This window comes from Oryctolagus cuniculus, chromosome 20, assembly GCF_964237555.1.
Source record: "Oryctolagus cuniculus chromosome 20, mOryCun1.1, whole genome shotgun sequence".
Lineage (NCBI taxonomy): Eukaryota > Metazoa > Chordata > Mammalia > Lagomorpha > Leporidae > Oryctolagus > Oryctolagus cuniculus.
The window spans coordinates 10,759,804-10,781,698 of NC_091451.1; the positions used below are offsets into that span (position 1 = coordinate 10,759,804).

The following is a 21,895-nucleotide window of genomic DNA, read 5'->3' on the forward strand; positions in this document are numbered from 1 at the left end:
GATTCATCGGTCCATTCATTCACTTCTTCATTTTTTTATTGGATACCTACTGTGTACATTATAATGTACCAGACACAAGGCTGAAGCCCCAGGAGCTGACAGATAAGTAGAAATACCACGGACATACATAGGTCAGAAGTCATACAGCCGTGTGAGCAGTAGAAGTCCAGTGCTATGAGAATGAGGAGGGAGAACAATATGAAGGGGTCAGGTCCTGACGGATGTGGGACAAGATCAGTCCCACGGTCTGAATGTTTGTGTCCCTTGCAGCGTTCCCATGTTGAACTTCTGACCCACAAGATGATGGAAGGGGGGGGTCTTTGGGAGGTGATGAGGTCATGAAGGCAGAGAGCCCCCGTGATTGGGATTAGTGCCCATAGGGAGCTCAGAGTTTCCCCAGCCCCTCTACCACATGTTGTTACAGCATAAAGGTCATCTAGGAAGCAGGCCCTCGGCACACTCCAAATCCATTAGCACCTTGACCTTGCAATTCCAGCCTCCAAAATAAGTTTCGTGGTTTACAAGCACCCAGATGACGGCAGGTGTCTTACGGAGCCTGCCTGGGGGCAGGTGGTCGGCAGATTCGTCAGGGAGAAGGCGGCACGTACAGCTTCTTCTCTTTCACCTCTTGAGGTTGAAGGGCGGAGATCTGGGTATGGAGATGGGCAGGACTGCTGAGTGATCTCAGTCAGAGAGGGCAAGGCGGGGCTGTGCCGGGAGGGGAGGCTGGTGGCAGGAGCAGTGAGGCTGACCACGCCACGGGGAAGGCACACCATCTGCAGGGCCAGGGTGCAGAGTGTAAAGATTCCCCAGTGAGGCAGGGCAGAGCCCTGGGGCCAAGCACTGCACAAGCGACACTTGTGTTTGCTGTGATAACGGCTGGTGGCGGGAGACAGTGGGCTGGAGGGCTATGCTACATGCTGGTGATAGATGATGAGGGCCAAGAGCCCTGTGCTGGCACCTGCAAGGGAAGCCTTGAGTGACAGTTGGATGACAATGACTGTGACACAGCCCTACCAACCACCCACTACGTTTCCACCAGGAGCCCATGGCATCCCCATGGCCACTCTCTGCACTTCCAGATCACTCACGTCCATGGAAAAATCCCCCTTTACTCTCTGGTGAACACGTACTTGTACTTACCACCCCGTGCAAGTGGCTCCCAATGATGGTGGTAGAGAACCCCAAACCAAATAATCTCTGGAGAAACATTGCAGGCCCACGTCCCCTCCTCCAGGGAGTTCTTTTTGTGGGGTAGGCCTATATCATAAAGAAGCTTTCAGAATTTTTTTTTTACGTAAAGGGGTGTGTGCCCTTACAGATTGAAATTTAATAATTTTCCCTTTGGTGGTCTGTGTATTAGGCAATAAGGCTCATTGTTACTATTAATTGTTACTATTAAGCTTTTTTTTTTTTTTTTTTTTGGATGGGGGCGTTAACTTCCTGGCTGTACCACTTATGCCTGTGATGTCTTGGGCGAGTTATTCAGCCCCTTTTCTCGGCTATAAAAAGGTTATCTAGGATCGCTTTAATGACTAATGCTTTAATTAATTACTTTAATGAGGCAATATCTATTTTAAAAAATCACTTCTTTCTTAAAAGATTTATTTATTTATTTGCAAGGTAGAGTAAAAGAGGGAGAGAGGGAGAGAGAGAGCGAGGTCTTCCATCCACTGGTTCACTCCCCAAATGACTGTAAAAGCCAGGGCTGGGCCAGGCCGAAGTCAGGAGCCAAGAGCTCCATCCAGGTCTCCCGTGTGGGTGGCAGGGGCCAAGCATTCAGGCCGTCATCTGCTGCCTTCCCACACATTAGCAGGAAGCTGGGTCTGCTGCAGAGCAGTCAGAACTGGAACCCGTGCTCGGATACGGGACGGCAGTATCACAAGGGTAGCTTATTTTACCCAGTGCACCACAGCACCAACCCCTTGGCTCGGACCTCTTTCTGACACCCAGCAAGCACTCAAATGTTAGCCTCTGATATTGCGTTACTGCTACTGTTTTGAAGACTTTTACATGCGTCGGTGCTCTACTCTGGATGACTCTTTGCTATGTCACGTGTTTTTTACCTGTGCGTGCTGAGTGTGTGCTTGTGTATATGTGTGTGTGATGTGTTTGTGTGCATGTGAGCAGTTTGGACTTCATAAAATTGTTGTAAGGATCAGGTAACAACCAAATGGTTGCTACAGCTGGTGCTCTGCGCTGATCCGAAGCCAGGAGCCAGGTGGTGCTTCCTCCTGGTCTCCCATGGGGTGCAGGGCCCAAGCACTTGGGCCATCCTCCACTACCTTCCTGGGCCACAGCAGAGAGCTGGACTGGAAAAGGAGCAACCGGGGTGCTGGCACCGCAGGCGGAGGATTAGCCCAGTGAGCCACGGCAATGGCCTTTGTCTTCCTTTTCTGCTCACTTTGTGTGCATGTATTAGCTGTGTTTTACACAGAGCAAAGTCCAGTTGAAAACATGCTGCAGACTCAACCTTGGAAGCTCGTTTTGCGGCTAACGTGTCCAGAGGAGTGAAGTCATTCCCAGCGGATGACTCTGAGCAACACTGCGAAGCAAAGAATGGGCAGTCGAGGAGGGAATGAAACAAAATGAGAGGGAAAACTGAAGGGACAGAGAAGTGCACCACTTAGGGGTGAGGCCATTGGAGAACCAGGAGTCCCCTTCTCTAAAGACCTTTACAAAGAGAATGAGTGAGGCCAGCCTTGTGGCGTAGCAGGTGAAGCTGCTGCCTGCAACACCAGCATCCCGTATGGACGCCGGTTCAAGTCCCGGCTGCTCCACTTCCTATCCAGCTCTCTGCTGTAGGCAGGGGAGGATGACCCTGCAGCCACGTAGGAGACCCAGAAGAAGCTGCTGGCTCCTAGACTCTGCCTGACCCAGCCCCAGCTGCTGTGGCCATTTGGGGAGTGAACCAGTGGATAGAAGATCCACCCCCCTGTCTCTTTCCCTCTCTCTGCAACTCTACCTTTCAAATAAATAAATAAGTCTTGAAAGAAAAAAAAGAGGGCAGGGGCAGGAGTTTGGCTGCGAGTTTGAGCTGTCAAGAGGGAGCGCCTCGTCCTGTGCTGATGTGCCTGCACTTGGGCCACGGCTCTGCTCTGAATTCCGGCTCCTTCTGAATACTCACCCTGAGAGGCAGCAAGTGATGGCTCAGCTGCTAGAGTCCCTCCCACCTGCATGAGAGACTGGCACGGATTTCCTGGCTCCTGGCTTCAGTTTAGCCCTGCCAGGCTTTTTTTTTTTTTTTTTTTTTTTTTCAGACAGAGTGGACAGTGAGAGACAGAGAGAAAGGTCTTCCTTTGCCGTTGGTTCACCCTCCAATGGCTGCTGCGGCCCGTGCGCTGCAGCCAGCGCACTGTGCTGATCCAAAGGCAGGAGCCAGGTGCTTCTCCTGGTCTCCCATGGGGTGCAGGGCCCAAGCACTTGGACCATCCTCCACTGCACTCCCGGGCCACAGCAGAGAGCTGGCCTGGAAGAGGGGCAACCGGGACAGAATCCGGCACCCTGACCGGGACTAGAACCCGGTGTGCCGGCACCGCTAGGCGGAGGATTAGCCTGTTGAGCCGCGGCGCCAGCCACCAGGCTCTTGTGGGTATCTCAGGAATGAACCAGCAAACAGGAGGTCTCCCCTCACCCCATCCCCACCCCCCAAAAAGAAACAAGAGAATGAAGGTGGGGGGGAGTGAGAAGAGGCTGGTCAGTGGGCACAAACTTATAATTGGATAGGAGGAGTAAGTTCTGGTGTTTATTGCACAGGAAGGCGGCTGTGGTTAACGATAATTACAAAAGAGCGCTTTGAATGTTCTTACCACAAATGTTTGAGGTGATGGATATGCTAATCACTCTAGTTGATCATTGCATAATTATTTAAAACATCACACTGCACTTCATACATACAGTTATTATGTGTTAATTAAAAAAATTTTAAAGGGGAAATATCTCCCTCTTCCCCAAATAAAACCCCCTCCAAAAAAAGGGGAGGGGGGTAATGTCAATCCCGGAGAAGCAGGAGTCCAGGAATGGAGGGCTGGCCTGGGGGCTCCTTGGGGCCTCTCCCTATTCTGTGAGTTCCCAAGAGTAGCTCCTCTCCCCCCTCCTCCATCCTATCATTGCATTTACAAAGCTGAATTAGGTCGCATTCCCACCTCCTCTTAGGTAGCCGTTAGTACTGCAGACCGAGAGAGGGTGTCTTTTTAATGATACCGAGTTGGATCACACACTGCATGTCTAAGCAGGCAAGGTGGAAAACCAATTTTCCAGTTCACTGGGAAATACCACCAATGGGTGGGGGCCTGGCAGCCCCTCTGAGCCTCTGCGGCCAGCCCTCAGGAGGATACTGGAGCTCTGGGCCCTGGGAAGACAGGACCCGCAAGGCTCCAAGGGCCCCCGAGGCCTGGAGGAGGGCGGATGCTGTCTCCCCCCGGATGGGGTGGGCGGTGGCTGGGGCAGGAGAGAACGGAAGCCAGGTGAGCACTCACTGCCCGCTGCTGTTCTGCCTCCCAGGTGCAGCAGGCTTTGCCAGCGCCGCCCCGGATCGCGCCTCTCCCGCCACACCAGAAGACAGGGCAGGGGCGTGTTACACATCTCTGATATCTGACATCTGTTCCCCGCCTCGGGAGGATTCCACGTACTTCACTGGCATCCTGCAGAAGGACGACGGCCGTGTCACCGCTTCTGAGAGCCCCGAGGACTTGGCCAGCCCCGGGCCCTCCTTACCCGATGTGCCTGCAACGGAGCCTCGTGGCCTGTTTAGCTCTGATTCGGGCATAGAGATGACTCCGGCAGAGTTGGCAGAAGTGAACAAGATCTTGGCAGACCCCCTGGACCAGATGAAAGCCGAGGCCTACAAGTACATTGACATAACCAGGCCCGAGGAGCCGACGTGTCGGGAGCAGCCGTCCCCGGAGTTGCCACACAAAGACTGGGATCTTAAGGATCAGGACACTGGTGTCTCGCCCAGACCTGAAGGGGCCCGTGAGCCCGACACGCCAGCTCCCGTGGAGGGAAAGATCCTCAAGGACCACTTATTTGAAGCGTCCACGTTTGCTCCCTACGTGGATGACCTCTCTGAAGAACCGCACCGTGCCGCTGTGGTCAGCGCACCTGTCAAGATCACGCTCACGGAGGTGGAGGCTGCGCCCCGAGTCCAGAGCCCCGAGAAGCAAGACGTATGTCTGAAGCCGAGTCCCGACACAGTCCCCATGGTCACCGTGTCAGAGCCTGAGGATGACAGCCCCGGGTCTGTCACCCCGCCATCTTCCGGAACAGGTAGGAGCACTGGGCAAACCCAGCTTAGGGGGCTCTGAACTCCTAGGGCATGTATTAGGCAATGAGGATTCGCATTCAAAATAACTTTAACTTTAGCATAGGTGAATGAACCAGCAGCTGCTTTCCGGTCCTGCGCTATTTTACCAGGATTGAGATCTGGTCCCGTCAGATACTCTATGTGAAATGTTTCTTCATTCTATGGGGAAGCCCAGGATGACACCCCAGGAACATGGAAGTCGCCCTGTGGCCCCTGGGGTTCAGGGCAGAGGGAGGAGCCGCCCACTTTAGGTTGGCCCTCCCCCATCTCCCCAGCCCAGGTGGTCCAGGTGTGCTGCAGGTGTTCTGGGGAGAGCACCCAGGATGTTCTCCGATGGGCCACCTTGGCCAGGCCAGTTAACATTGCTGGTCCCAGCTCTGAGCCTGCAAAATGAGGTGGGAGGGAGGGAGTGGCCCTCAGGGTGTTCTGGCCCGAACCTGTGAAGTGAGAACAAAACCTAAACAAAGGGCACTCCTCCCCTCCCCCTTCCATTTCAGCACTGCCTTTCTCTCTCTCTCTCTCTTTGGCTGATTGAAGTTCTTGCTACAATTTTATTTTCAAAACTAAAAAATGGGGGGGGGGGCTTCAAAAAGTTCACAGAAAGTGGAATTAACACATACATTTACTCCAGTGCAAGAAATCTTGAAATCCGTGCCTAACTTATTCACAGGGTGTGTTTTCCCTCAACTTTTTGAGGATCCTTTGAGTACTGAGTGAAAGTAAAGATGTTGAGAATTCTCCAGGCTATGAGCTTTTTCAGCTTGAACGTTCTCCTAAAGGCAGGATGTGCAACCACACGGGGACACATTCTGTCATGCACACAAAGGGGCTCTCATCTGCCCGGAGCCCCCCACCCCGCCACTGCCTCCCCGGGCCGCACCACGCACAGCTCTCTCTGACATCACCCACCACCCTCTCTCCAGCCTTTGCGTCACTCCCTCTCCTGAATACCCATGAGGCATCGGGATGCAGAGAACAGTGAGAGGTCTGGTGGCTGCCGTTCCATCTGGACCCAAGAGGGCCCCGACCAGCATCTTAGGGGAAAGGGCCTCCCCTAACTCACAAATGGATCCAGCGCCTCACGCGGAAGAGCCATTGCTCTAAACCCAGTGCTGAGCACAAGTCCAAGTTTAAGAACAGCAGTGGTCCCCCATGCTGTTTCCCTAAGGATGGAGCATTAATTTCTCCCCTTGCCTAACAAGTCACTCAATCAGAAAGCTCCAAGTATCTTCAAGAGCCACTGCACCAAATTCCTGGCCTGCAGATTTCCTCATTCACTCAGCAGATACTTCCCACACATCTTCTTCTGGTTAGGTGTGCCGTGAGGCCCTGGTGATGGACGGGTCCCTGCCCTCCCTTGGGACAAATGACCAAATAAACAGCCCGACCCCAGCACGATTCGTGTCTTGAGAAACAGGAGCACAGAGTCCTAAAGTCAAAAGTGACCCTCCAGGTGAACTGAGACCCGAGGGGACTGCCCAACGAACAATAGGAAATAGGCAGGTGAGGGGGAGGGTGGCCTATGAGTCTCAGGAGGTGGAGGGACATGCAGGTGCAAGGCACAGTGACCTCCACACAAGAGGTTCATGGAGATTTGGGTAGTGATGACAAATAAGGAAACAGGCGCCGAGTGCATTAGGCGAGACTTGTCCCTGCTTGCAGCATGAGGTGGGGACATAGCTGTGTCTCCAAGACTCCGTGTCCTCTCTGTGGCAATGCACAGTGAAACCCTTCCTGTAAGCTCTATAATCTGCTACGCTTCACAGAGCTCCAGAGCTGGTTGGTGGTCAGCCCAGACCAGTCAATCTTCAAGAAGAGTCAAGTGCCCGGGCACATGTATTCCATGTCCATGGCACATCCCTCACCTAAACACCACAGTCTACAAGGACAGGCTCCATTCCATTCATTATTAGAGGACTTCCTTATTTATTTATTTTTTCCATTAGCCCTGACTCATGGGGGCCTGGAACAACAAAGACAAAGACAGGTCTGACTCACTTGACCTTGGGTTGCCCATTTGACAGCATTTTTCTGCAGTTGCACCAAAAATTCAAAGAAATGTTTGTTCAAGAAAGAGAAAGTTGCCTGACACAGCGCTCTCCCACGTTGAGCTCCTCTGTCCACATGCATCCCACATTGGCACACAGCAAAAACACAGAACTGAGGAAAAAGAAAACATTCTAAGCAAAAGGAGCTCAGTGAGGCATTGCCTAATAAATAAGAAATGAGAAATAAGAAATGAGAAATAATTCAAGAGAAATTCTAATATGGCATCATTTTGTCCATAGTTCCTGATGTGTAAGCCCCGAGTCTACCATACGTCTTTCAATTCCAAGAGGTTATTCCATTTTGTGACCTTTTCCAACTTACTTAAATATGTTCATCCTATTAATATAGCCTGAGGTGGAGAGGCAATAATGCTTGCAAGTGTAAGTGCTGGAAATTTCTTTTCAGCAAAAATCATTATGAAAAAAAAGTGATGCATTTTAGGAAAACGTAGAATGCCCTCATGCTCCAGACCATTGACAGATCAGCACACCTTGTGTAGACACAAACACCAAGAGGCATCTTATGACCAGTCAAAAAAAAAAAAAAGCCACAGCAATCAGGAGGTTATGGCCAAGCCCCTCTTGCTCCCCTTAATGGAAATAAGCAAAAAGCAAAAATAAATAAATAAATAAGTAAATAACTAGATTTAACTCTTTCAAGACTATGGTTACTATTTCCTTGTGTTGAATGACTGTCCTACCCATTGTGAAAATCCATTCTGTTATCCAAAAAAAAAAAAATACTTAATTCACTGACTTCATCTGCGGACCCGTGCTAGGCACCAGGGACACTGCAGTAATTCAGACGCTGAAGGGCGCTGTCCTTGTGGAGATGGCCTGCTGGTCGGAGGAGACAGACAATAAGAAACCAACACACAGTAAATAGTGTGATTTCACTAAGTGTGAGTGCTTCTGTAGAATGCTGGAGTGTTGGGTGTGAGGGGCCAGACCAGAGTACAGTGAGGAGGAGTCCACCCTTGAGAAAGGGGCTCAGAGAGATCTCGGGTACAAGGACAGCAGATCCCTAGGCCGAAGGCCGTGCGCTTTGGGGACTGAAAGAAGGCCAATGGCTCAGAGGAGCGAGGGAGAAGTGCTGCACAGAGCACAGCTGGGGAGGTAGGCAGGGCTCAGAGCTTGCATAAAGGATTCTGAATTTTGTTCCATCGCAGTGGGAGACCACTGGAGGACCTGGAGCTGGAAAGTGACATTGTTCATGCTTTCATTCATCCATTCATTTAACAGATACATATCGGTCATCTGCTCCTGGCCAGGCATTGTTCTATTACCCTGAAGGGGCACAGGATGGAATCACAGAAAAATCTCCGCCTACATGCAGCTTATATCCTACCCATGGGGTCTTCACAGTGTTCATGGGAAATGCGTGTTATAGAAAAAAAAATGCATGGATTTAAAAATATTTTGCACCAAAATAAATTTATCTTTTAATTCCATGTTTCTTGAGCTTCTTGAAGAATGCTCATACAAACATGTAGATACATACGTGATATAAGGTAGTTATAATGATTATGCAGATAAACGAAGCCAGGTAATATATAAAGGAGTGGTAAGGGTGGTGGTGTGTCAGGTAAGCAAAGGCTTCTCCGAGCTGACTGCTTAGAGCAGAGCTCTGAATAGAGGGAGGGAACAAGCCAGGTGGACAGCCAGGGAACAGGTGCGGGGCTGAGGAGATGGCCAGTGCACGGGCCCGGGGCAGGGGAAGCCTTGGGTACTCAGGGAACCACTTCATGGAGAAGACCCAGGAACTTGGGGGAGACCTAAATGCAGCATCGTTCACCCTAGGACTCCAGCATCTGTGACTAAAGAGCCCCCGTTCACCTTTCCTCTTCTCCCCCTCAGTTATAGCATTCGACTTAACAAAGCAGCACCAGACTGCCGCCCCAGAGTGGGGTGGTTCTAGCCTCAGTCATCAAGCTATCTGATTAGTTTAGTTGACTGTGTCCACGTAATAACCAATATTTTAGCTAAAGATCAATAAAGCTTTTTATGAAGGGAAGAAAACTTATATTTCGTTCCCAAAATTTCCATGATTCCTCCTAGCATTTTGTTAATTGTTGTTAGCTTTTAGTTTCTGTTAGGAATGCAGGACAATGTATGTCTACACAAGCTGCCAAGTCCCTTCTAACTTATAAGGATGGATTGTTACCATGGCAGCAGCTTCACTTGCCTAAGAGGGACCTCATCCGGCCCTTTTCTCTCACAACCCACAGCTGCCTGATAACCTTACTCCTTTTTTTTAAAAGATTTATTTATTTATTTATTTATTTGAAAGTCAGAGTGACACAGAGAGAGAAGGAGAGGCAGAGAGAGAGAGGTCTTCCGTCTGCTGGTTCACTCCCCAGTTGGCCGCAACAGCTGGTGCTGCACCGATCTGAAGCCAGGAGCCAGGAGCTTCTTCTGGGTCTCCCATGTGGGTGCAGGGGCCCAAGGACTTGGGCCATCTTCTACTGCTTCCCCAGGCCATAGCAGAGAGCTGGATCAGAAGTGAAGCAGCCAGGACTTGAACCGGCACCCATATGGGATGCTGGCACTGCAGGTGGTGGCTTTATCCACTATGCCACAGCACCAGCCCCATTCTTACTCTTGAGTAAATAAAATCAGATCATGGAGCCTTCTTTCCTGAATGCTTTAGCTCAGTGGTTCTCAACTGGAGATAGAGTTGTAAGATAAAATACAAATATTTCATTGGATACAATTATGCTAAAACACATATTCATTGTTTAGCCGAGATTCAAATTTAACTGGGTGTCCTGTGTTTTTATTTGCTAAATCTGCCAACTCTTCCTGGAGGTGATGGTGGGATCACACGTGGGTGGGTCGCCCTGCGATGTGGGTCTCCCAAGAATGTTCCAGCGCAGAAGTGTGGTCAGGGTGAGCAGTTCGAATGGTTACACAGAGGCTTCCTGCATGAGAAAAGTGCAAGGATGGTGCCACAGGAATGGAACGAACATGCAACAGAAGAATTTTCTTTGTGTGTCCCGTCAAACCAGCTCATTGTTCTGACTCCCTTCACTTTGAGAATGAAATCCCTGTTCATTTACTTTGTCTAGGCTCACCGTTTCTGAGCGATCTTAAACACTCCTCTGTGTCTCATTCACCATATGACTTAGAACCCAAGCCTGTGATTTCTCTCCTCAATGTCTTGAATTTTCCTTTCCTTTCCACCCTGTGGCCACCACAGCTCACTAAGTTGTCATGATTCTTCCCTCAGCTGTTGCAGTCTCCTCTTCACGGGTCATCCTCTTTCTACTACTTTCCCTCCTAAGTTCATCCTAATACTTCCAGAATGCACCAACATCTGCCTAACAAGGTACTGACTTTTAAACGAGTTTCCAGGGCCTTTCCGAGACCAGGGGCCCACTCGCCTTGCCGGCCACCTCACCCTGTATCACCCCCATAATATTCCAGTTTGACCTTGATTGTGCCATTCTTGGAACGCATTTCTTCCTTTTTCACCTCCATACCTGTTCTCGTGGAGTCCACTCTTGGACTGTGCCTGCCTTTGAAGGCTCTATTTGTATTCCAAGACCAATTAAAATACAACTTTCTGCCGGCGCCACGGTGCACTTGGCTAATCCTTCGCCTGCAGCGTCAGCACACTGGTTCTAGTCCTAGTCGGGGCGCCAGATTCTGTCCCGGTTGCCCCTCTTCCAGGCCAGCTCTCTGCTGTGGCCCAGGAGGGCAGTGGAGGATGGCCCAGGTCCTTGGGCCCTGCACCCGCATGGGAGACCAGGAGGAAGCACCTGGCTCCTGGCTTCAGATCTGCACAGCGCTGGCCACAGCACGCTGGCCGTAGTGGCCACTTGGGGGGTGAACCAACTGAAAAAGGAAGACCTTTCTCTCTGTCTCTCTCTCTCACTGTCTAATTCTGTCTGTCCAAAAAAAGAAAAAAAGAAAGAAAAAAAATACAACTTTCTCAGTGACCTCCTCTGAGTTCTTCTGGAACTTTGTAGGACACTTTGTACTTAACCCATTGTGTCTTGGCTATTTTCCTGTTGTCTGGAAAAGAGAAAGCAGGAGTGGATGAGGCGGAGCAGAGTGAGCGAGACCCAAGCGCTGAGCTCTCTTGGTGCAAGGGAAGAGTGATGTGTCCTCCAGGGAGGCCCCTGAGGTCAGGAAAGCCTGCAGGGGAACCTGGAGAGGGCAGTGGCCCAGAAGCCAACGAGGTGGACAGCGTGTCCAGAGAACCCAATGAGGGAAATTTTCAGCAAACTGAAGCAAACGGGAATCTAGATAAAATGATGTATTCACTTGGATTCAGATAAATCCTCGAATCATGTTTGTAAAAAGAGCTTCCTCCTGGTGGCAAACAACCAGAAACCAGAGGGCTCCCCGCTCTATGTAAATCAGCCCATCTGATCCCAGGACAGGGCAGAGAAAGAACAGATAGACGGGGAGAAGAGGGAAATCCAGGGTAGTGACCCTGAACAGGTCTCTTAGCCTTTTGCCACTAGACTTCCAGCTCCCTAAGCAGAGTACCTGGCACCCAGCAGATACTCAACAACAGAGCTGTGAGGATGGGGCCACTGAGCGCACCCTTCCGTGCCCCAGCCCACAGATCAGAAGTGGGCTGCTGTAACTTTACACTCTGTGCCTCTTGAAATCATAGCAAGGAAATATGTGTACAACCTCTTAAGGAACCTGCTAGAAAAACAGAGTTTGAAATCACACAATAAAATTTGAAAAGCATAAAGCATGAAGATATAATGAAGTGGTGGTTTTCAGTTACTGAGAATAAGTAGGTATACTATCTCTGCTGAAAACCCTCCAACGGCTTCTCCTTTCACCCAGAGTTAAAGCCCCATGAGGGCCGGCGCCGCGGCTCACTAGGCTAATCCTCCGCCTTGCGGCACCGGCACACCAGGTTCTAGTCCCAGTCGGGGCGCCGGATTCTGTCCCGGTTGCCCCTCTTCCAGGCCAGCTCTCTGCTGTGGCCAGGGAGTGCAGTGGAGGATGGCCCAAGTGCTTGGGCCCTGCACCCCAAGGGAGACCAGGAGAAGCACCTGGCTCCTGCCATCGGATCAGCGCAGTGCGCCGGCTGCAGTGGCCATTGGAGGGTGAACCAACAGCAAAGGAAGACCTTTCTCTCTGTCTCTCTCTCTCACTGTCCACTCTGCCTGTCAAAAAAAAAAAAAAAAAAAAAGCCCCATGAGACAGATCCTCCATGATCTGACCCCCACTCCCGACATGGCACTGGCTTTTTTATTTTTTTATTTTTATTTTTTTACAGGCAGAGTGGACAGTGAGAGAGAGAGAGACAGAGAGAAAGGTCTTCCTTTGCTGTTGGTTCACCCTCCAGTGGCCGCTGCGGCCGGTGCACCGCACTGATCCGATGGTAGGAGCCAGGTACTTATCCTGGTCTCCCATGGGGTGCAGGACCCAAATACTTGGGCCATCCTCCACTGCGCTCCCTGGCCACAGCAGAGAGCTGACCTGGAAGAGGGGCAACCGGGACAGAATCCGGCGCCCCAACCAGGACTAGAACCCGGTGTGCCAGCGCCGCAAGGCGGAGGATTAGCCTAGTGAGCCGTGGCGCCAGCCGGCACTGGCTTCTTCTATTGTGCCCCCCCTATTCACCTCACCCAGACTTATGTTTCCTTCTGATGCTTGGAAATCAGTGCAGCTCCCACCCCCGGCCGCTGCCCTGGGTTGCCTCCTGCCCAGCATACTTGTCCTCTGGGTGTCTTCCTGAGTGACACTCATGTGTTAAAAACACTTCACTTTCTCACGGAGGCCTGTCTTGACTCCATTACTTAAAATTGCAAACTCAGGAGCAGACATTTAGCCTAGCAGTTAAAAACGCTCAAGTCTGATGCCTGCCTCGCTGCTCATGATTCCAGCTTCCAGCTAATGCCGAGCCTGGGAGGCAGGGGTGATGGCTCATGTAATTGGACTCCTGTCACCACGTGGGAGACTTGGATTGTATTCCCAACTGTTGTGGGTATTGGAGGAGTGAACCAGCTGATAGGAGCTCTCTCTCTTCTGTCTCTCAAATAGTAAATTTTTTTTGAATTTTTATTTAATGAATGCATTTAATCATAGATACAACTTTAGGAATATAGTGGTTCTTTCCCCCTTACCGCCCCCGCTCCCCTGCTCTCATCCCTCTCCCTCTCCCATCTCCTTCATTATGCTTCATTTTTAGTATGACTATATACAAAGGACCAACTTTATGTAATCATAGACTTCAACAATTTGCATCCACAAAACATACAGAGTACAGTTTGGGGAGAAAATTTACAGTTGATTCTCATATTACAATTCATAAGGGACAGAAGTCCTGCCTGGGGAGCAAGTGCACAGTGACTACTGTTGTTCCTTTAACAATTAACACTCTTTTTATGACGTCAGTGATCATCTGAGGCTCTTGCCATGGGCTGCCAAGGCTATGGAAGCTTTTTGTGACCACAGACTCTATTGGTATAGATGTTCTTGCCTCCTTTCAGAGAAGAGTGTATCCTTCTTTGATGACCCTTTCTTTCCTCTGAGATTGCAAAGAGATCCTCTGTGTAGGATATTTTTTGTCAGTCTTGGCTTTCCTTGCCTGAAATGCTCTCACAGGCCTTTCAGCCCGACCAGGAAGCCTTAAGGGTTGATTCTGAGGTCAAAGTGTTATTTACTGCGGATGTCATTCTAGGAGTCAGACTCACCCCTACCCAATCCCAGCACCCCTTACTCTGCTCCACTTTGATCCATAACACTTAACTTCTAACATACTATATCATATATGAAAATTATATATTTATATTTTATTTATATACTATATATTTCATATGTACTATATATAATTCTAACATACTATATATATGAAAAAGTATATGGAAAATGAAGTCAAAAGATAAGCTTATTTTGGTACAAAAGTTTTGAAGCTCATGCCTGCTTCTTCATTATATGTATGTTGTTTATGCATTGTGTTCCCCTTAGACAAGAATATAAGCGGGGACTTTTTCTCTCTCATTCACTAATATATCACAGGTGCCTATGAGTGGGCTTAACACACAGTAGGTTCCAGATAATAGATGAATGAATGACAAACGGGTGAAGAATGGAGTCAGTTCTGTTTTCTAAAGAATTAGAATAACTGAACTGTTATGGGGGGGGGGGGCTCCCACCATTTCAAAGCAACAGATGACCCACTCCTCCCACCTCCCCAAATCCCCACAGCGACCTCCAAGCTTGCAGGAAAGACAGCTGGTTCTTGCTCGCCAAGGGACCAGACATCACTGTGTAATTCCTTCCTTGCGAGTGGAGGCCCTGCTGGGTGGCAGGGGAGACCTCCCTGGTAACCCTGTTGCCATGGTGACAGCAGGTCCTCCTCCAGGGCGGGGAGGCTCAGCAAGATTGCAGGTGCATCCTTGAGACCATCTGCACAAGCACCAGGCGCAGGGAGGGCACTGGTTCAGGGAGCTGGGTTGGCTCTGGGGTTTTATTCTTCACAAGAGAGGTGAGGAGAGTGGGGGAAAGCTGGCAGTAGGCTGCCACGTTTGCGAGCCCTGTGGGATTGTGCAGTGGCACCGCCCCTCTGGTGCAGTTGGCAAAACAAAAACAAAAACAAACAAAAAACACCTCTTAGTTGTTCTTCCCACCACAGACTGTAAGACTATCAGTTCTTCCCGGAAGTGTAAAGTGCTGAAGTCAGGTGGTATCCAAGACTCCAAATGACCTGTCTTGATAATTAGAAAAGAGAACGTGACCAGCCAAGGGCAAGGCCTGATGGGTGACTCTGGGACTTGTGGCTGCTGGGGGGCCCAATGAAAGAGTTGTGAACATCAGATGATCTGATGAAATCTGAGAAATCGGGAAATGAATCGGAAACGCAAAGGGAAAAACCGGCCCAGCTTCTGGGGCTAAGACATCGCTGGGCTTCATCTTCGTTAAGCAGCTAGCTTCAGATAGATAGGTATGTAAAACACACGCAGGTGGCCTGTGTCTCCAGCCGCGCGCTCTTAACAGCCTGTTTCTGTGCTAATGAGATATGTGTTTCTCAAGCCAAGGAGAAAACATGCCCCTAATGGAATTGTGTTTTCTTTCTCCACTCCCTGTCCATCTGTCCGTCCGCGTGTGTGCCTCCTGGACTCATCTTGGTCGCTCTGTTGGGACGCCAGAACCATCTGCTGCGGAATCCCAGGGGAAGGGCAGCCTCTCCGAGGACGAGCTCATCACGGCTATCAAGGAGGCCAAGGGGTTATCCTACGAAACCGCCGAGAGTCCCCGGCCGCCGGCCCACGTGGCCGACCGGCCCGAGGCCAAGGCCAGAGCCGGGCTGCCCACCATCCCCAGCCCCCTGGACCACGAGGCCAGCAGCGCCGAGTCCGGGGACTCGGAGATCGAGCTGGTATCCGAGGACCCGATGGCCGCCGAGGACGCACTTCCCTCGGGCTACGCGAGCTTCGGCCACGTGGGCGGCCCTCCGCCGTCGCCCGCCTCACCGTCCATCCAGTACAGCATTCTGCGCGAGGAGCGCGAGGCCGAGCTGGACAGCGAGCTCATCATCGAGTCGTGCGACGCCTCCTCCGCCTCCGAGGAGAGCCCCAAGCGCGAGCAGGACTCGCCCCCGGCGCGGCAGAGCGCCCTGGACGCCATCCGCGAAGAGGAGCGCGCGCCCAGCCGGCGGGGCCTGGCCGAGCCGGAGCCCTTCCCGGAGCCGCCCTCGGCCGCTCCGCAAGCCGGCTCCGAGCTGCCCGCTGGAGACGGCGCCCCGGCGGCGCCCGAGGGGCCCGCGGCGCAGCGCACACCTGCGGAGGCGGCGAGCTCGTCCCCGGGTCCCGCGGCGGCGAAAGGCCCTGGATTGTGGGGTCCTGGCGACGCGCCCCCACTGCTCTTTCTCGATAAGCAGAAAGGTAAAGTCCCGACATCTCCGGTTGCAGCGGGTTGATTGGGGGCGTGTTCTCCACCTGCGCGTGGCACACTGCCGGCCAATGATTCCAAGGGGATGGGAGGAACCGCGGCTGGAACCAGGGTGGCCGAAGCGCGGTTCCTAGCGCAGGGCGGGCGCGCAGAGCCTCTGCTGGGAGTGAGCGGCTTTGTGCACGCTCCCAGGCCTCCGGGAGGGACTAAGTGCCCCCTGCTTCTGTTCAGGACCGGGTTTCCCTGCTTGAAAGGGATGCTGTGACTACTGTTGTCCAGGCTCCTTTCCAGTTTCTCACCTGGGCAGTCCCACTGGGCAGTCCGGGGCCGCCATTAGTTAGCAGGCTCTATTTGGCAGCCAGACCTGTCTTCTAAAATGGGCCGCGGGAGCCTCAGCCCCGTCCTTTTGCTTCTATCCAAGGAGCAAGAGATTCGGACCTTGTTCAAGATTTTGTGTTCCAGGTAGACGGGAAAGGCAGGAACCAAAGTGGATTCTGCGGTTTCCCCTGTCCCTAAGCAAGTGCGAGTGGTTAATTTTTAAAGTCCTGTGTGACTGAGAAGGGTTTTGACTTGGGAGGTCTTCAGATGTTACACGCTCTTCAAAAATCGTCCACCACACCTGACTGCAATTGTATTATGGAAACCAGGAAAGAAATCCAAGAGTCACAGGAAGCTACGAGGCCCCCGTGCCTAGAGCTTTGTGAAAGGCGTGACTTGGGTGAAGACAGAAGCCACGCCCCGCACGCAGGACAGCACACCCGGGTGGGACTTTAATCCAGAACCTAGAAGCACAGTTCTATTCAGGGTCACCTCCCCCGCACCCACGCTACTTCTTGCTTCTTTAGAAGTATCTTGCCTTTTGGGAGTGTGTGTTCTAAAGGGTGTTCCCCCTTTTCCTGCCTCTGTGCCTCCTTCAATGATGTCGGTAGCAGGTCGAGTGCTCCCTATAAAGACAGAGCACGCAGTCTCTCTGGTCAGAGACTGGAAGCCAGCCTCTCCATTCCTTGAAATGAACACAGTGGGATGGGGGAACCTAGAGGAATGAAATCAAATGATAATAACCCTGCTTCCTGCTTGCTGGTGGCTCAGACACGTGGCATCCTGTGGGGGTGGATATAATTGACTCTTGATTTCCCAGATAACTCTCCCGAGAGTTTAAAGTGTATTTAGTGTGTGTGCTAGGGAGGATATGTGAAGACAGGTTTAACTGAGAATGCGTACTTGTTAGGTGAATATTGACACTGACATGGTGTGTTTTGTCACCACTCTGACAGCGCTGGGGAGGGACCTCGTAGCTTGTGCGGAGCCCCAGGAACCAGCAGTAAGTAAACAACCTCAGTCCCCAGGGGCCCGCAGGGGTCCAGCTGGAGTCACACTGGGTGTGTGCTTGTGTCGCTGTCCTGGGACCTGCAGGCATCTCCATGTTCTCCCCTACAGGTGTTCCAGGAGCAGCCGCCACGTGCACAGTGCTGTTGGAATAGGCTTGGTCTCCCAAGTCAGCAGGTGTGAGAGCCACGGAGGAAAGGGAATTCCGCAGGCCCATTTCCCTCCCTGGGGAGCTCTGAGAGCCAGGTGCAGCAGCTGCGCCCGGCTCACTGGAATCTGATGCAGAGCTGAAGGGTTGGGAAGCCGTGAATGCAAGGGCTTCTGGCTGTCTTTCACGCCCAGTTCCACGTCGCCAGGATGTGTGCAAGTTCCCCCATAGGGCAGCCCAGTGTAGAAGTGAGGGAAGAGAGAGCTGCAGTCTTTCAAAGGACGAAAGCATGCTGGGGGGAGTAACCTCTGCTCCCCCTTGCTCTGTGGGCTCCTTTGAAACCCTGTCTCCCGCTGAGACGTGCTGCTCAGGGGCACTATCTCTGAAGAGCATCTGAAAGGCTGTTCTGGGGCAGCCCAGTGCTGGGGGCCTCGGGCAGTGACTCAGTGCCTCCTGCAGGTCAGTGGAGCACTGAGATTCCGTGTGGTCTCACTGCTCCATCTCTGCAGGTGAGAAAGCATCGGTGCCGCGGCCTCCTCCGGGCTGTTCTTAATCGCCATCAGTGGACAGTAGCTGTGCACTCCCGCCACGTGTGACTGCCTCCTGCAGGGAGATCCGGTTAGCTCTGGAGGCGTCCTGCTCTTGACCAGTGAAGCCTCTGAAAAGCGCAGATGCATGCAGACTTATGCCCCCACTAGGATGCCCATCCCCCTGGCGGGGGTGCTGTTGAGCTCATGGGGCGCTGAACTTCAGAAAGACCTAGGAATATTTAGAATGAGAGCTGATGGCATCATAGGCTCAGGGGGCACCAGGCTTACAGGTGCCAGTGCCCTAACAAGGTCTGTTTTTGCTGCTTTCTTGCCTTTTAGAGACCTCTGCCATTGTTGTTGTTGTTGTGGTGGTGGGGGGGGTGGGGGTGGAGGGTGGGGGGGTATTGGTGTTGGTGGTGATGGTGGTGATGGAGGAGGAGGAGGAGGAAACTACATGCAGTTCGGTTTCCTGCTGAACACCCCCAAGCTCCTGTCTGTTAAGGTGTTTTTGTTTGTTTGTTTGTTTGTTTGTTTTTTGACAGGCAGAGTGGACAGTGAGAGAGAGAGACAGAGAGAAAGGTCTTCCTTTAGCCGTTGGTTCACCCTCCAATGGCCACCGCGGCCTGCGCTTTGCAGCCGGAGCACCGCGCTGATCCGATGGCAGGAGCCAGGAGCCAGGTGCTTTTCCTGGTCTCCCATGGGGTGCAGGGCCCAAGCACGTGGGCCATCCTCCACTGCACTCCCTGGCCACAGCAGAGAGCTGGCCTGGAAGAGGGGCAACCGGGACAGAATCCGGCACCCCGACCGGGACTAGAACCTGGTGTGCCAGCGCCGCAAGGTGGAGGATTAACCTAGTGAGCCGCGGCGCCGGCCTTGTTAGGGTTTTCAACCGCGACCAAGAACGACAACCAAGATCACGCTGAGCAAATAAAAAGTTGTGTTTTTTTAAAGATTTATTTTTATTTTATTTGAAAGACAGAGTTACAGTGAGAGGTAGAGCCAGAGAGAGAGGACTTCCATCAGCTGGTTCACTCCCCAGATGGCCGAACCGGCCAGAGCTGCGCCGATCTGAAGCCAGGAGCTTCCTCCGGTTCTCCCATGCAGGTGCAGGGGCCCAAGGACTTGGGCCATCTTCTACTGCTATCCCAGGCCACAGCAGAGAGCTGGATCGGAAGAGGAGCAGCCAGGACTAGAACCAGCGCAGATATAGGCTTCGGGCACTTCAGGCCAGGGCGTTAACCCATTGAGCCACAGTGCCGGCCCTTTTTTTTTTTTTTTTTTTTTTTTTTTGACAGGCAGAGTTAGACAGTGGGAGAGAGAGACAGAGAGAAAGGTCCCCCTTTTTCCGTTGGTTCACCCCCCAAGTGGCTGCTACAGCCAGCGCATTGCGGCCGGCGCACTGCGCAGATCTGAAGCCAGGAGCCAGGTGCTTCCTCCTGGTCTCCCATCCGGGTGCAGGGCCCAAGAACTTGGGCCATCCTCCACTGCCCTCCCGGGCTACAGCAGAGAGCTGGCCTGGAAGAGGAGCAACCGGGACAGAATCCGGCGCCCTGACCGGGGCCAGAACCCGGGTCGGGCCGCAGGCAGAGGATTAGCCTATTGAGCCGCGGCGCCAGCCACAAAGTAAGAGTTTTATTAGGGCAAAGAACTGGCAGGAGCAGCCTCAGAGGGAGAGAAGCTTGGGGCTTGTGTGTAATGCTGGGGCTTTATAGGGAACCTGTGTCAAGGGAGGAGGGAGGTAGTGGGAGATGAGTTGGAGCGGTTGATCAAAGGGATGTGGGATGTGGGCTAGAGCACCTGGAGAGGATACCAGATACTGAGAGACAGGGGGTTCCCAGACACAGAGAGTCTCCAGGGCTGCCTCATTTATAACTGGGCAGTGATAGGGACCAGGAGGCACAGGTGATTTCTCTGATTTGCAGCTGGGACAAATTGGGGGAACGATGAGGCTCTGCTGGTGCTCGGCACCTCTGTGTTTTTGTTTTCCTGACGCCAGGAAAGAGTGGGGGAGACGTCTCAGACCCGAGTGCATTCAGGACTCACTGTCTCAGACCTGAGTGCATTCAGGACTCACTGTCTCAGACCTGAGTGCATTCAGGACTCACTGTCGCCCTGTGTTCCAGCTCCCCACACCTTCTGGGTCAGATTACTCTGAAAATTACACTCTGAAGGAGTTGATACATTTTCATTTCCACAACATTCGTCCTAGCTTAAGGAACATCCAAGTGAAAAGACAATACAAAACTCAGCAGAACACTACTATGCGATGTGGCGTGTCAAGATGAGTGTGTGGTCCTTACCAAAGCCGTTTCCCCATAGACACGTTCTCCTGGGAGTGTGCCTCAGAGTCCATAAACAGTGCTCTCTGCTCTCGTGTCCCTTCCCTGCGTTCCAGTACTTTAGGAACTTCAAAGAGTTCATAGGAAATGGAATTCAAAGATAAGTTAAGAGGTGGGGCTTTGGCTCAGCAGTGAAGCCACTGTTTGTTTTGCCCAAATCCCACACTGGATTGCTGGGGTTCAGCTTCCAGCTATGCCCTTGCTTCCTGCTAATTCATACTCTGGGAGGCGGCAGGTGATGGCTCAAGTGGTTGGATCCCTGCCACCCATGTGGGAGATCCAGACTGAGTTCCCAGCTCCTAGCTTTGGCCTGGCACAGCCCCAGATGTTGCAGGCATTTGGAGACTGAACCAATGGATGGGAGATACCTACCTATCCATCCCTTTCAAGTAAAAGAAATAAAACATTATTAAAAAGAAAAATTTATTTTGGTGCAACAAATTTTGAAATCTATGCATTTAGGAAGTCTTCAAAAAATTCATGATAAGTGCATATTATGAAAAAACTACACATGGATTTCAAAAAATTTCTGCACCAAAATAAACATCGTTTAGCTTCATTTTCCATGGGCGTTTCAAAATTCTCTTGTGCGGTGTTTGGATGAACCCGGTGGATACCATGTGGGAGGCTCTTAGACCGGGGGAATCTCGGGCAGATCTACGATGCACTGAAGCAGAATTTGCATTTTCATAAGGACCTCTCCTGGTTCCAATCACATTAAAGCTTGAACAGCAGTTATAGGCCATGAGCCTTCAGCTGTCACATTCTCTCCCAGAAGCATTCTTTTTCTAAAAAGAAAAGATTTATTTATTTCTTTGAAAGTCAGAGTTACAGAGAGAGGAGAAGCAGAGAGAAGAGAGGTCTTCCATCTGCTGATTCGCTCCCCAGTTGGCGGCAGTGGCTGGAGCTGCGCCCATCCGAAGCTGTGCCCATCCGAAGCCAGGAGCCAGGATCTTTTCCTGGGCCTCCCACGTGGGTGCAGGGGCCCAAGGACTTGGGCCATCTTCTGCTGCTTTCCCAGGCCACAGCAGAGAGCTGGATCGGAAATGGAGCAGCCAGGTCTCTAACCAGTGCCCATATGGGAAGCTGGCTCTGGATACGGCAGCTTTACCTGCTACGCCACAGCGGTGGCCCCTCCCAGAGGCATTCTGCCAGAGGTCACCAAGGACTCTTCTTGTCTCATCTTTCTTATCCCCTCTGGTTATTTGATGTTATACTGCTGAGCAATCCCTAAAACATCCCTAAGAGAGTAGTGTATGAGGATGCTTGAAAAAGTTTTTGAAAAATAGAATGAAGAGATAAGTTTATTTGGAGGCAAAAAAAACTTTGAAATT

The 21,895-nt window shown here is 51.7% G+C and overlaps 1 protein-coding gene across 1 annotated transcript in view; it reads left to right on the forward strand.

The window, feature by feature from the left end:
• Positions 1–21,895, forward strand: part of RTN1 (reticulon 1) — a 264,833-nt gene that overhangs the window by 130,501 nt on the left and 112,437 nt on the right. Inside the window, exons 2-3 of the mRNA XM_051826389.2 lie at positions 4,504–5,268; positions 15,477–16,211. Coding sequence (XP_051682349.2) covers positions 4,504–5,268; positions 15,477–16,211 — 1,500 coding nt within the window. The remainder of the gene's footprint in view (positions 1–4,503; positions 5,269–15,476; positions 16,212–21,895) is intronic.